Source organism: Micromesistius poutassou (genome assembly GCF_964030765.1).
Source record: "Micromesistius poutassou genome assembly, chromosome: 13".
NCBI lineage: Eukaryota > Metazoa > Chordata > Actinopteri > Gadiformes > Gadidae > Micromesistius > Micromesistius poutassou.
Window position 1 is genome coordinate 6,326,689 of NC_140283.1, and position 12,500 is coordinate 6,339,188.

Below are 12,500 nucleotides of genomic sequence, written 5' to 3' on the forward strand. Positions count from 1 at the left end.
TAGGGCATTTAGCAGACGCTTTTATCCAAAGCGACTTACAATAAGAACAGGACACACACACACACACACACTCTCAAATGCACACATGCAAACACAAACAAAAACACACACACACACACACACACACACACACACACACATAATCAACACACACACACACACACACACACACACACACACACACACACACACACACTCACACACAATGAAGGTAGCAAATGACTGTGTAATGTGGACTGGATTGAGAGAAAACTTTTCCAAACTTGAAGCAGACATCAATACAGACAAGCTCGCTGTAATAGTTTCGGTGGGAAATGCAAAATTGACCAGGAGAACACATCCAACCTTAATAAACACCTCGTCAAATGCAAAACACATCTGAAAGCTGAGGAATTGACCGTGTTTAATATCCCCGTAGCAAAGGTTAGCACACCTGCCGCCAACACCGAATAATTGTAACCCTCTGTGTAGGACGAAACTGAGTCATCAACAACTTCTTCCACATCTTCAGGAAACTCATTTGCTAGTTGGCCAAGTTGCATGATGATACGATGTAACTGGGCTTTTTTCACTGTCTTGGTTGAAGCTGGTGCCCCGACCAGCCAATAGGGGTCGCTAATGCAGTGACCAGGACACAAAGCATTAGATGCCTGCCTCAGCTCATGCAATGACCGCAGATACTGTAGGACCATTATTAAGAACATAAACACAGTTTGACTTATAGACAGTAACACAGTAAGTCTTACAACACTACTGTGTATGAAGCCAATAAAAACGTTGTGGCAATTTCTATTCATTTCTAAATCTCTGTGGCCGAGAGGCCAATGTGCCACGGCCCGGTGGAGAACACCTTTTACTGGAATAACGCTTCAAAAAGCAGGTCACAATGGCAAGTAAGCGCTGTGTGGAGGAAGTCCCTGGCTTTCGCATCCACTTTTGGCAGATCCGGAGGTCCTTCACCTTAAGCGCAGACTTTGAATGTAAAGCAGGCACACAGCGTACAACCAACATGTCAGGCAGCGTCGTGAAGTAGTAAGGACACAAGTCAGAAGATTTGATTTCAGGTCCTGTATATGTGGTGGGTGGTATTGAATGTTTACAGCAGTGCTGGATGCTTTAGAGCGGCTGTACGCAGCACTGAATCACCTGAATATGAGTTAAGACATACGGCTGAAAAGGTGGTTTGTATACTGTGCAAAGTTGCAATAAAATTGCAATGCCGCACTAGTGCAATTCAAGATAAGATAAAAACACACACAAGCACCATTCTGGATGTGTATGCATTTGGGTATAGTTCTGTGTGTGTGTGTGTGTGTGTGTGTGTGTGCACGTGCACGTGTGCGTGCGTGAGTGTGTGTGTGTGTGTGTTTATGAAAGGGCTAGACAGAAAGTGTCTATCTCAGGAAGGAAGTGGTGTCTTCCTGTTCCGTGTTTGGCAGAGAGCTGCTCTTGGGCTCCATGGAGTATCCTAAGTAACCCCCATGTCTAAAGTTTGACTTTGGTGAAACCAATTCCAGCAGACCAGAAGGATGTGTATCCTACCCTAAGCTGTGCTTTGACTCCTCTGCATTGGTTAGCAGAACGCTCCATGGGCTCCCTTACCCTACTACTATTATATTTACACTCTTATATTTATAGTGTTTCAATTCATATTTTATGAATTGAATAGTCAAAACAACATATGTGTTGGCGCTGTCGATGGAAAACAGCATCCACATTTTGTGGAAACAACTGTACCATTGTGTGGCCCCTCATCACAATGTTTCAGTGCAAAAATTTAACTTAACACATTAATCATCACAGAAGGCATTATCCAGAGCTTTCCACCGCAGCATAGTAGCCAGTCAGCCCGTAACGCTTAACGCATAATACAGTCCATGGCGATGTATATTAACGGGGGGACACATGCATATTATGAACACAACTCGATAACGATAATGTATACAATACTGGTTACAAACGATGTTTGTTAATGTATTGCCGCATATCATTAAATAGACCCACAGTTGCGGCCACAGGACCGCGTGTGGATATCATATATGTGTTAAGTTCTCTTTGCCGAAATTTACAAGACGACTCAGTGTTTCTGAAGTTGTAGAAGAAAACGCAATTCCATGTGTGAATTAGGCCTATAATTTGGCCATAAACTGAGCCATTTGAAGTTTGAAATTCATGTGGTCATGCATCTGTCTCAGCGGAGACTGCAAACGCGCTGTCAAAATATCAACTTGTCAAGTTCAAATGCGCTGGCTCTTAAAGGGGATGGGAGTTGGCACTCTCATTGGTTTATTGCACGTTACGCCCCAAAACACCCCTACGGGTTTCAGACCAACCCATTTTAGATTTGGGTCGGGCGCAAGAGTCATTTATCTGCCGTTAAAATAGCAACAGCACCAGAGATCCGCCCACAAAGCTACATGCGCTTTGCGTTTCATACTTGCGTTTCAGACCGTTAAAATAGGGCCCATAGTGTGTATGAAAATGTGCGACTGTTCAACTGAATAAAAATAAAGGACAGTACTGATTCTTAATAAACCACATTGACTTTGCAAACGTTATAGTCCTCACGATAAACGTATAAATTAAGTACCAGAACATAGCTCACTCTGTGTCTTCTCTCTTTTTCTAATCTGTGCAAACATGAAATAATAAAATATAGTGTCAATATTTGTACATGTGCGATCCCTGTGAAATGCCCTCTTGCTCCCCTAAAGTGGAATTGGCAGCAACTGTGGTGCCCCGTTCATTAAGTGTGCGGACAGTCTAGCACGCTCATGGCATTTGTAGTCTGTGTTTTCCTGAAGCGCTGCTGTGGACGGGCAGGTCATAAACCCCCACAGAGCTTCAACATTTCAGAGCTGTAAAACACGTGACATAAATCGCTGAATGTGTGAAAAGGTCATTTTTGTGTCAGCTCGTGCCGCAAATACAATTTAGGTTTAACCCTGTTCACTTCCAGTCTACCTGACAGATGATGACAGTCCCGTTGGCCAGTAGAAGAGTACACCAGAGTCTCAGGATGACAGAAGTGGAAGTGTATGTGTGTGATTCAATTAGCCTCCATGGAGGCCCTTGTTCTAGGGCCAGGCTTTATCATCTTAAAGTTGTGCGTGTGCGTGTGTGTGGGATGGAGGGGCTTGATAAATGTCAATGTAAGGTAAGTAATGTAGGAAGGCAGAGTGTAGTGTTTTTGATGCAATTTAACAATTTTATTAGATTTCTCCATATCAGTTGACTCATTACAGATTCTTACTCTGTGTTACATAATTCCTCTTGTCAAGTCATTGTTAAACATCAAAATACTTAAGTTATCATAGATTACTAAAACTACTACATTTTTTAATGATTTGGGTGAATCAATTTGATTGCCTAAATAAATATATGAATGTGTCATATTTGGTTGTGCTATGGCAGAGGAAGCACTTGAACCTGAGATAATATCAGACTTATCAAGGTATTGATAGACAGGATCAGAGACAGAAAATGAGCGGTATCGGTGAAGTTGAAAAAATATGTATCTCAAAACTCAGACTTTATAAAATATTAAGAAAAACTAGATTTTAGTCATCACACACACACACACACACACACACACACACACACACACACACTGGGTGTTGGATCGTGGTATGTGTCCCATCAGTTTATTGGCTGACTCCCCAGTTCTGCACTACAGGCCACAATACATTTGACACACACCCACACTCACACTCACACACACACACACACACACACACACACACACACACACACACACACACACACACACACCCACACCCACACACACACCAACTCCCACACACCCACACCCACACCCACATTCACACACACAATCACAAAGAGAGAAGGCCAGACATACAAATGGATAGACAAACAGAAAGGGTGTTGTTTTCATGATCCAACGGGCACATAAAGATGAATGAATCCCTCCGTCCAGACATACCCCATCCTTTTCTTGCCACTCTCCAGTCTTTCTGGTGGACGCATTGCACACAATTACATTGTCAACACATGCAAACGCTGAACTTTTTAGAGATACTTTCATGCAACCGGTTTAATCTACCTCCTCTATCGCTTGCTCTCACTCCCTGGCTATTTCATTCACTCATTCTATGCACCACACCATCTCCCTCTCTTTATTTTCACTCACTCATTTGTACAACCCACAACCCTTTTTGCATAGAGGGTCATATTGCCTCTCAGGGAAGGGGCAACACACACACACACACACACACACACACACACACACACACACAGAAACCCAATGTAGGAGCCAAAGCTTGGCAATGTATAGGGAATTTATGTATATACCCCCCAGGGGTCTCTCTCTCTCTCTCTGCCCTCCAACCATGCTTCCGCACACAGCTGGATAGTGTGTGTGTGGGGATGCGATGAAAGCGCGCACGCACACACCCACAAACACAAACGTGCCGTTTGACAATAACGAGAAGCGTCTGAAGAAGAAAAAATCCTTGGTAATAAAATGACGTACTACTGCGCAGAGTCGTTGAGCTGGTACTCGCGGGCGCGGCTGAAGCACTCCTGGATGCCTGCGTCGGACCACAGGCGTATCATGGCCCCGGCCAGCTCCGGGGAGTAGGGCTCCGTGTCCTCCATGCGGCTCACCACGTCACACACCATCTTGGAGTCCGCCTGTCGACACAGAGAGAGAGAGAGAGAGAGAGAGAGAGAGAGAGAGAGAGAGAGAGAGAGAGAGAGAGAGAGAGAGGGGGATTGGAGGTTATCCCCACTAATGTCCCGGTATATCTGGCTCACGGACGGCCTAAAGGTAGACTGCTACAGGACATTTGGATCCGAACACAAGAGTATTTTGGCTAGGAGTCAAACACCATAACCGCTGCACCAGACAATCCTGCACATGAGGGGAAAGGGACAGAAAAAGAAGCGGAGGTAGCAGATAGTGAGGGAGTGGTGGTGGCGGTGGAGAAGTGACGATGGACGCCGAGAGAATCCGTGTATTAGAAGTGTCTTAAGTATCTTACATTAAAGGAACATACATGAAAGAAAATTGTTGCAATGTAGCAGAGAACTTGATTCACTGGGAATTGTATTTCATTCTACTTACCTAATAAACTGGCACAAGCCATCTAATAATCTAGCAATGGAAGTCTTGTGTTACTTGGCAACAAGAACGGCAAAAAAAAAGCAGGAACTCGGAAGGAGAGAGAGCTATCGGCTGCTCTTTGTAGTGATACTTTAAAGGCACAGTACTCCAGGAGTAGTGTCGTACTCCAGGAGAAGTGTAGTACTCCATCAGTAGAGTATGTTTGTTTTGTGTGTGACAAACGGAATTGTCACAATGGAGAGCAAATATTTCAGAGAGTATATACAGTATATACTGAAATCCAAAATAGTCATTAGCAATAGTCCACCAACTGGCTCTGGGTCTGCAGTAGCATTAAAAATAGAACACATTGGTGTGTTTGATCACAGACCACATGATCCGCCTTCCACACCCCCGGGGATTATTTATAGAAAGCCGAGCAAATTGATAATAATTTTTAGAACAAAAATAGACATTTTGACATTTCCCAGAGCAAATTTTATGCGGACAGTGGAATCAGTGTGTGTGTGTGTCTGTCGTATCATTTATGACTCAGCTGATGAAAAATAACATTAACATTATTGCGCAGAGGGTAAAGAGGCCAACATCACCGTTCACCATACCGTGACCCTGACGGAGCTATCCATCTTTCCCTTCCTTCCACCACCCCTCCATCACTCACTCCCGACCCATCAATAGTCACCTGTCGGTTCTCCGTCCACTCTTAATCATCCCTTTATCCCTCCACACCTGCCTCCCAGCCACTCACTCTATCACTACCCTCCTTCGACTTCTGCTCTCTCTCTCTCTCTCATATTCCAATGTCCTTGCCTAACACTCTCCCCTCTTTCCTCTATCACCAGTTGATCCCCTGCTCTCATCTTTCGCCCGTCCTCCTGATCGTCTTTCTGCATCCATCACACCCTGACCCCCTCTCCATACCACACCCCTCCCCTTCTATCTGCTCTCTCTGAATGTCATATCAAAGTCAGATCGCACTAATTCCTCATCATTGTGAACTAGGACCACGTGATAAGTTCAAGAGGCAGTCCCCACCATATCAATTATCAGCCCAAGGTACTCATAGGTAGACACAAATCTATCCCAGAACAAAGAAAAAGGGAACCAAATTACAATATATATAAGGAAATAGCATAATATGTTTCTCATATTCCCTACTCATCCGTCCTCTGCTTCAAATGCTTCATGGTCTGGCTGGTGTCTCTCTCCCTCTCCCTTACACCAAAACTGAGGCTGAAAGACTAAGATGAACAACCACCTGTAGTGGGTTCTGTGAAAAAAACGCATATAACGATGCTTCAAATATGGTACTACTTCTTACATAAATCTCCACCGTAGTAACAAATCGATCACAGAAAATGCTCAACGCTCCTTAACTGTTGTTACTTTCATCAGCTGTTGTTGCTAGGCAACCATGTCAGCCCTTTTTTGGTGAACAAATATGTCGAGACCTACAGCTGGGGGGTTGTTCCTTTGTGTTTTTGTAACATATATAGCATTTATATATGTCATGATCTCCCCTCTCAGTCATCCCATTCACCTCCCAGTGTCTTCCCACCGGCCCCTCCCTCTCCTCACCTGCCTGCCTGCCGCTGCACTCATCAGCCCAACTCCCCCCACCTGTTTGCACTCTGCTGCCTCTGATCACCAATCAACCCAGTGTATAGACTCTCCCCTCAGCTCACTCCTTGCCAGATTGTTCTACGTCGTCCGGTACTAGTCTCTCCAGCGTTTTCCGGACTGATTCCCGTTATGGACCCTAGCCTGTCCCTGACCTGCCTGCTCTGTCTCTGTCCCGGTGATCCACTCTGCCTTCCGCCCCCCACAATGGATCCTGCCTGCTGCCAGCCTGTCTTCTGTCTGCCCTGCAAATGAAAGACATTACTGACTATCTGCCTGCCTGTGTGTGCTGCATTTGGGTTCTCTCCCGATCCGTTACAACATCTTTTTTTATATTTCTGTTAAAATTAAGCTGTTGTACATGAATGGCTTTAGTTGAATTTGTAAAGACTTGAATGGAAACTTGGCCAGAGAGCTACCAAAAGGATGTTAGCAAAAGGTGTGCATGTTGGTTGAAGAAAGTGTGTGTGTGTGTGTGTGTGTGTGTGTGTGTGTGTGTGTGTGTGTGTGTGTGTGTGTGTGTGTGTGTGTGTGTGTGTGTGTGTGTGTGTGTGTGTGTGCAGGATCAGACCAGAGTGTGTGCCAGTTCTCACAGTATAAAGAACTGGGCAGGGTGCCTGAGAAACACTTTAAACCCACAGGCCCGGCCAAGAATACTGTCTGAACCGGACGTAATGGACGACGTAGGATCTATGTGTTTATGTATGTGTGTTTGTAAATTAGATTGTAATGTACCCTTTGAGAAGCATGAGTACACTCAAGGAATACTGAAGCATCACTCATTAAATGTCGAATTGTGTGAAGCAATCTGACACCCTAGTCTACATATTTATATATCTTATGATGCTTTAAATCTACCCAGAGCCCAGAGATCTGGGTTACAAAAGGATAGCAAGTGAATAACTAATGCGCACCACCTATGAGGTGTCTAAAAAAAGATGCTGCATGTGTCATGTTCAGACTTATATATTGTTTAGTCTTTGTTCTCCTCCTGTCCACCAGATATCCTTTTCCCGCCACTTCATAGATCCTGACATTACCATCCGAAACCACCTTATTCACCTGAGCGTCCCTGTCAATCTTCCCAGCTGCACCTCGTTCCCCCCATTAGTCTCTCCCATTACACACCAGTTAACCTCTTTGGTATTTTCCATGTCCCTTGATCCTTGTGGTTCTCACATTGTAAGTGTTTTCTTTCAGTTCATGAAATAGAGAATATTGAGTGTCTTTAATGAAGGCCCTTCTTTGCTACGTTTCCTGAGTTGTCTGCAATTGGTTCCTACCCCTCCTGGTTCAATGCTGCCCTGCCAGCACCCCACAGCGACAGTATGTGCTGCTGAACTGGTGTACAATGCACTGCATTGTTTAAATAGAAGCCTTAAGACTGATCCGGTCCTGCATTTGGACAAATAGCAACACAAAACATACACACACAAAAGGCTGCCAATCACTTTAGCTTGAGCCATGTCTATTACTCTGTAACAACACATTCTCGTCATCACACAGCGTCTGTTACTTAAGCCCTCAGCATGTACTTCTCTACACCTCTTCTTTTCATCCAGAGGCACACACACCCCCTCATCCTCCCCGCTCTTCAACGATAAAATAATTCCAGTGTCTTATTACACGAACAGGACGACAAGAATAATTTGTCCAGGCACCTTTTGGCGTAAACACTCATGTCGCCCTGTTGTGCTTCTATTATTGTCCTCATCCTCTCATCCCCCCTCTTCTCTACTGACACACCCCTCCCTTCCTCCACTACACCTCGCCCCCTCATTATCATCTTTTCTCTTCTCCTCCTCGCAATCTCTTAATAGCCTGCTCCGTCTCTACATTCTTCCCTCTCTGCATTCCCTCCGTCCCTCTCCTTTTCTTTCCTATCTGTTTCCCTCACCTCTCCCTTTTTCCATCTCTCTCTCGCCTCTCCTACTCTCCTGCCGCCCCAAAAAACTCCACCGCACCATGTGACAGTCAGCTGCTGTTGCCATGGTAACAGGCTTCCTATACCCCGGAATGCGGTCTGTCTTGAATTCTGTTTTTCTCATCTTGCAGAGAAAAAGATTTACCTACTATGTACTCTTGCTCGCTTTCTCTCGCTCTCTCAAACTCAGAGATGCTGTGGGTGAACATGCTGTCCTACTCTGCACTGCACCGTCTTTAAGGTGTATTTGCACCCAATTGTCTCTCCACAACCCCCCCCCCCTCCCTCTCACCCAATGCAGGATATTTAATTATTGAGGTGATTAAATATTTACCAGTTTTTCAGCCCTCCCACAGACACTCAGTGGATCCATAACAATGTTTGTATTGTGTGTGTGTGTGTGTGTATGTGTGTGTGTATGTGTACTTCCATTCCTGCCCTCACAGCCTGAGCACTACACCAATACATATTAGCACATAATGGTCAAACACACACACACACACACACACAATGTAGGAGTCAAAGCTAGGCAAAATATAGGGAATTTATATAATTATGTAATCAAAGCACGCGGCAGCCATGACCACCTGTTTGTAAAGCCATTGTGGAAGCAACCGACATGTAGTACTTCTAACCGCCAGGTGGCTGGATGCAAAAAGCTTCTCACTTTTCTAAGTCAATGAGAATATTTGGCATTTCAGTCACGTAATCCAAAGCCAATACATTTTTTTATTTGTTCAATTGTAACTCAGTGGCTGGGCTGAGTTTGGTTATGGATGTCACAGACACTTCGTCCATACATTTTTTTTACAGTCTATGATCTTAAGACAGAATAGAATGCGTTAAGATGGGGGAGGGAGGGAGGAGGGAGGGAGGGAGAAAGAGAATCGTTAGAAAGGATAAGGAGAAGAGGAACTACAGGAGGAGAAGTGGGGGGGGGTGGAACTGACTTACAAATGACGAAAGACAGAACACACACTTTTACACACACACATTTCAGTATTTGTGTGTGTGTGCGCGTGTGTGTGATCTACACACAGTAAATGTAGGAAGTTATTAACTGTTATCGACAGTCAACAGGGACCAAGGATTTGTGTGTGTACGTGTCCGTATTCTATATGCAAAAAAGGGTTACAGAAACACATTTGCCTTCGGAGCGGAACACCAGCCGACACATTCCTGTCCGTATTTAAATCCATTGAGCGGAGCTTAACACTGTACGACCTAACCCTAACCCTATCAACCGAACCACGGAGGACAAGAAATTAGGTCATCAACGAGCGGTGTGTCAGTGACCTACTGTTTGAGACATTGAAGAAGTTTGATCCAAAATCAGGAGTCAGGAAAAGTTTCGTTGACCCGTTGACCCGAAAGACCATAGAGCCAAGATGCAATGTTCACTCCTTTATTTGTGGGCTCACGCAAGATACCCACAACAACCACCAGAGTCCATCCGTGATTAAAAAAACTCATTATTCTTTGCTTATTCTTCCATGCTTATTCTCCCATGCTAATGTACCATGCTTGTTTCCATGATTCTTGTCAATTCTTCATAAAACACTGTATATCAAAGCACATGACAAGGGCGTGGCTCTCAGCTATCGCACATCATTACTTGTTATTTTACAAAAACGGCCAAAACCGACCCCTCAGTTGCACCTTTGATCCATTGCTTTAAGGACAAGGGGGGGGGGGGGGGCAAAACCTCTAACTGTCAACATGGAAGTTCATGCACTTATTGTCCTGGATGTGAAACAATTCAACTCAATTTAGAGATCCCCCAGAGACAGACGTCTGCCAGGGAGGAGAAGGAGGACAGGATGAAGCTGAAACATATTCATCAACTAAAACTGGTGGTCCGAGAAAGGGACCAGGCAGGGAGGGGTGTAAGGGCAGGGATATGGTGTCTTCAACCAGCAGTGGGGGTCAGAGACAGGGCTCTGGCAGGGAGTGGGACAACAGCACAAGGGGAAACCATATCTAACTGTCAGCATGGAGGTTCATGCACTTATTGTCCTGGATGTGAAACAATTGGACTAAATTTCGAGGTGTTCTGACTACGAGTGTCTGGTTGGCTCAGACAACCTCATTCACACCTGCCACATACGTGTGCAACATCATTTTCCCCAAAGTGATGGACAGTACAGTACAACAGAACGGCTTTAAAAGCCTGCCCGTCCCCTCAAGAGCAGTCGCTGTGTATAAAAATGGATGGGAGAAAGATGGTAGGATGCCCTAACTATCTACATTTACATTAACACACAAATATACAAATAATGTGTATTTTATACAAATAATGAAACATGTGTATGTGTGTGTTTAAAGTGTGTCTTTCTTAATTTGTCAGTGAGTTCTACTGCCCCCCCCCCCCCCCCCCTTGTCCTCCTGTAGTTCCTCTTCTGCTTATCCTTTCTAACGGTTTTCTTTACCACTCCCCCCTTTTTCTGCCTCCCATCTACCTCCTTACCTCCCCCATCTGGACCCACTCTCTCAGTCTTTATCTACCTCTTAAAACAGACACAATCATCACGCCTGCAGGTTCTGTCTTTATCTTCCCTCTTTCATCTTTCTAAAATTAGCCCTGATGGTGTTTCAAGTTTCAACCAAGCGTTTCTCACCCAGAGAGCAAGATCCAGAGCTCAGAGAACAGGTCAGGGAGGCGTTGAACCGCCAAGCAATCTACTCGAGACGTTTCACACTAGAGTCCCTCGGGCCCGGCTGTACAGTGAGACATCGCTGGCACACACACACAGAAGTAGACGATGGGATAAGAAAAGCGTGAACTAAACGCTGAGGCTGAGCACGAATACGTGCTTATGTGTGTGAATTAGCAGCTGGATTAAACCAGTTTTAAAGAATTAAGCACACAAGTGTGTCATCTTCATCGTGTCTTCTGGACTGTTAACATGAATATTACATTGATTCATGCCTATGCATGCCTATGCACACAATAATGTCTGTGTGAGAGGGAAAGAGCCAAAGACAGAAATAAAGAGATGAAGATTTTGTGAGGGGCCTTCTCTCCTCTGTGTGTGTGCATGGAATAAAGACAGGAAAAGAAAACACGGCGTCCAATCTCATGAGAGGTAAGTGGTCAGGTGACCACACGCCTGCACCATCCTTTAGAGGAGGCTAGTGAGGGACGTTGCTAGGGTAACTGCTTGGTATCCTAGAGACTGGTATCCTCTAGGGCTTAAAAAATGTATGAAAGAGACACCCAAAGGGAGAGCGAGCCGGACCATCATCAAGACACCCTTCACACTCATGCGTTTGTGTAGATGTGTGTGTGTGCGCTGTGTCTTTTTTGTGTTGCCTTGCTTGAGACGCTTATGGCGGTCACAACATAAGAGTGAAGAGTGGCTGAATCCCATTATCATATTTTCACAGCAATAAACTTAACAAACACACTTTATTTAAATATCTAAGGGCCGTATTCGTCCTAATTCTATAATCATAGAAAGTAACTGGACATATTTCATTAGGATGATGGCATCACTACGCGATGGCATCTCTACTAGGGATGCACGATAACTTTTTTTTTTTACCGATACTGATAACGATAACTTTCAGCTCCTAAAGGCCGATACCGATACAGATAACCGATAACACACACACACATATAAATATGATCATGACCTAAGATCATGACATTGTTGCTCAGACATCAGTAGAATCAATGGGGGGTTTAGGGGGGCGGACTTGCAAGGGGCGGGATATGACGTAGGGTCCACGACGGCTCCTGACGCTCACTTTGTGTAGCAACGGAGGCAGAATAGGCAGAACTCATCGCGATCATCTTAAATGTTGCTGCAGCAATGCATCATTTATTCCGTTGCATCCACAACATCCGTATTGATCGATGAAAGATTG

General features: G+C 44.7%; 1 protein-coding gene across 3 annotated transcripts in view; it reads right to left on the minus strand.

Moving 5' to 3' along the window:
• Positions 1 to 12,500, minus strand: part of gnao1a (guanine nucleotide binding protein (G protein), alpha activating activity polypeptide O, a) — a 67,727-nt gene that overhangs the window by 14,430 nt on the left and 40,797 nt on the right. For all 3 annotated transcript variants that reach the window (XM_084477257.1, XM_084477259.1, XM_084477258.1), the window contains exon 4: positions 4,493 to 4,653. In XM_084477257.1, the coding sequence (XP_084333383.1) occupies positions 4,493 to 4,653 (161 nt within the window). The remainder of the gene's footprint in view (positions 1 to 4,492; positions 4,654 to 12,500) is intronic.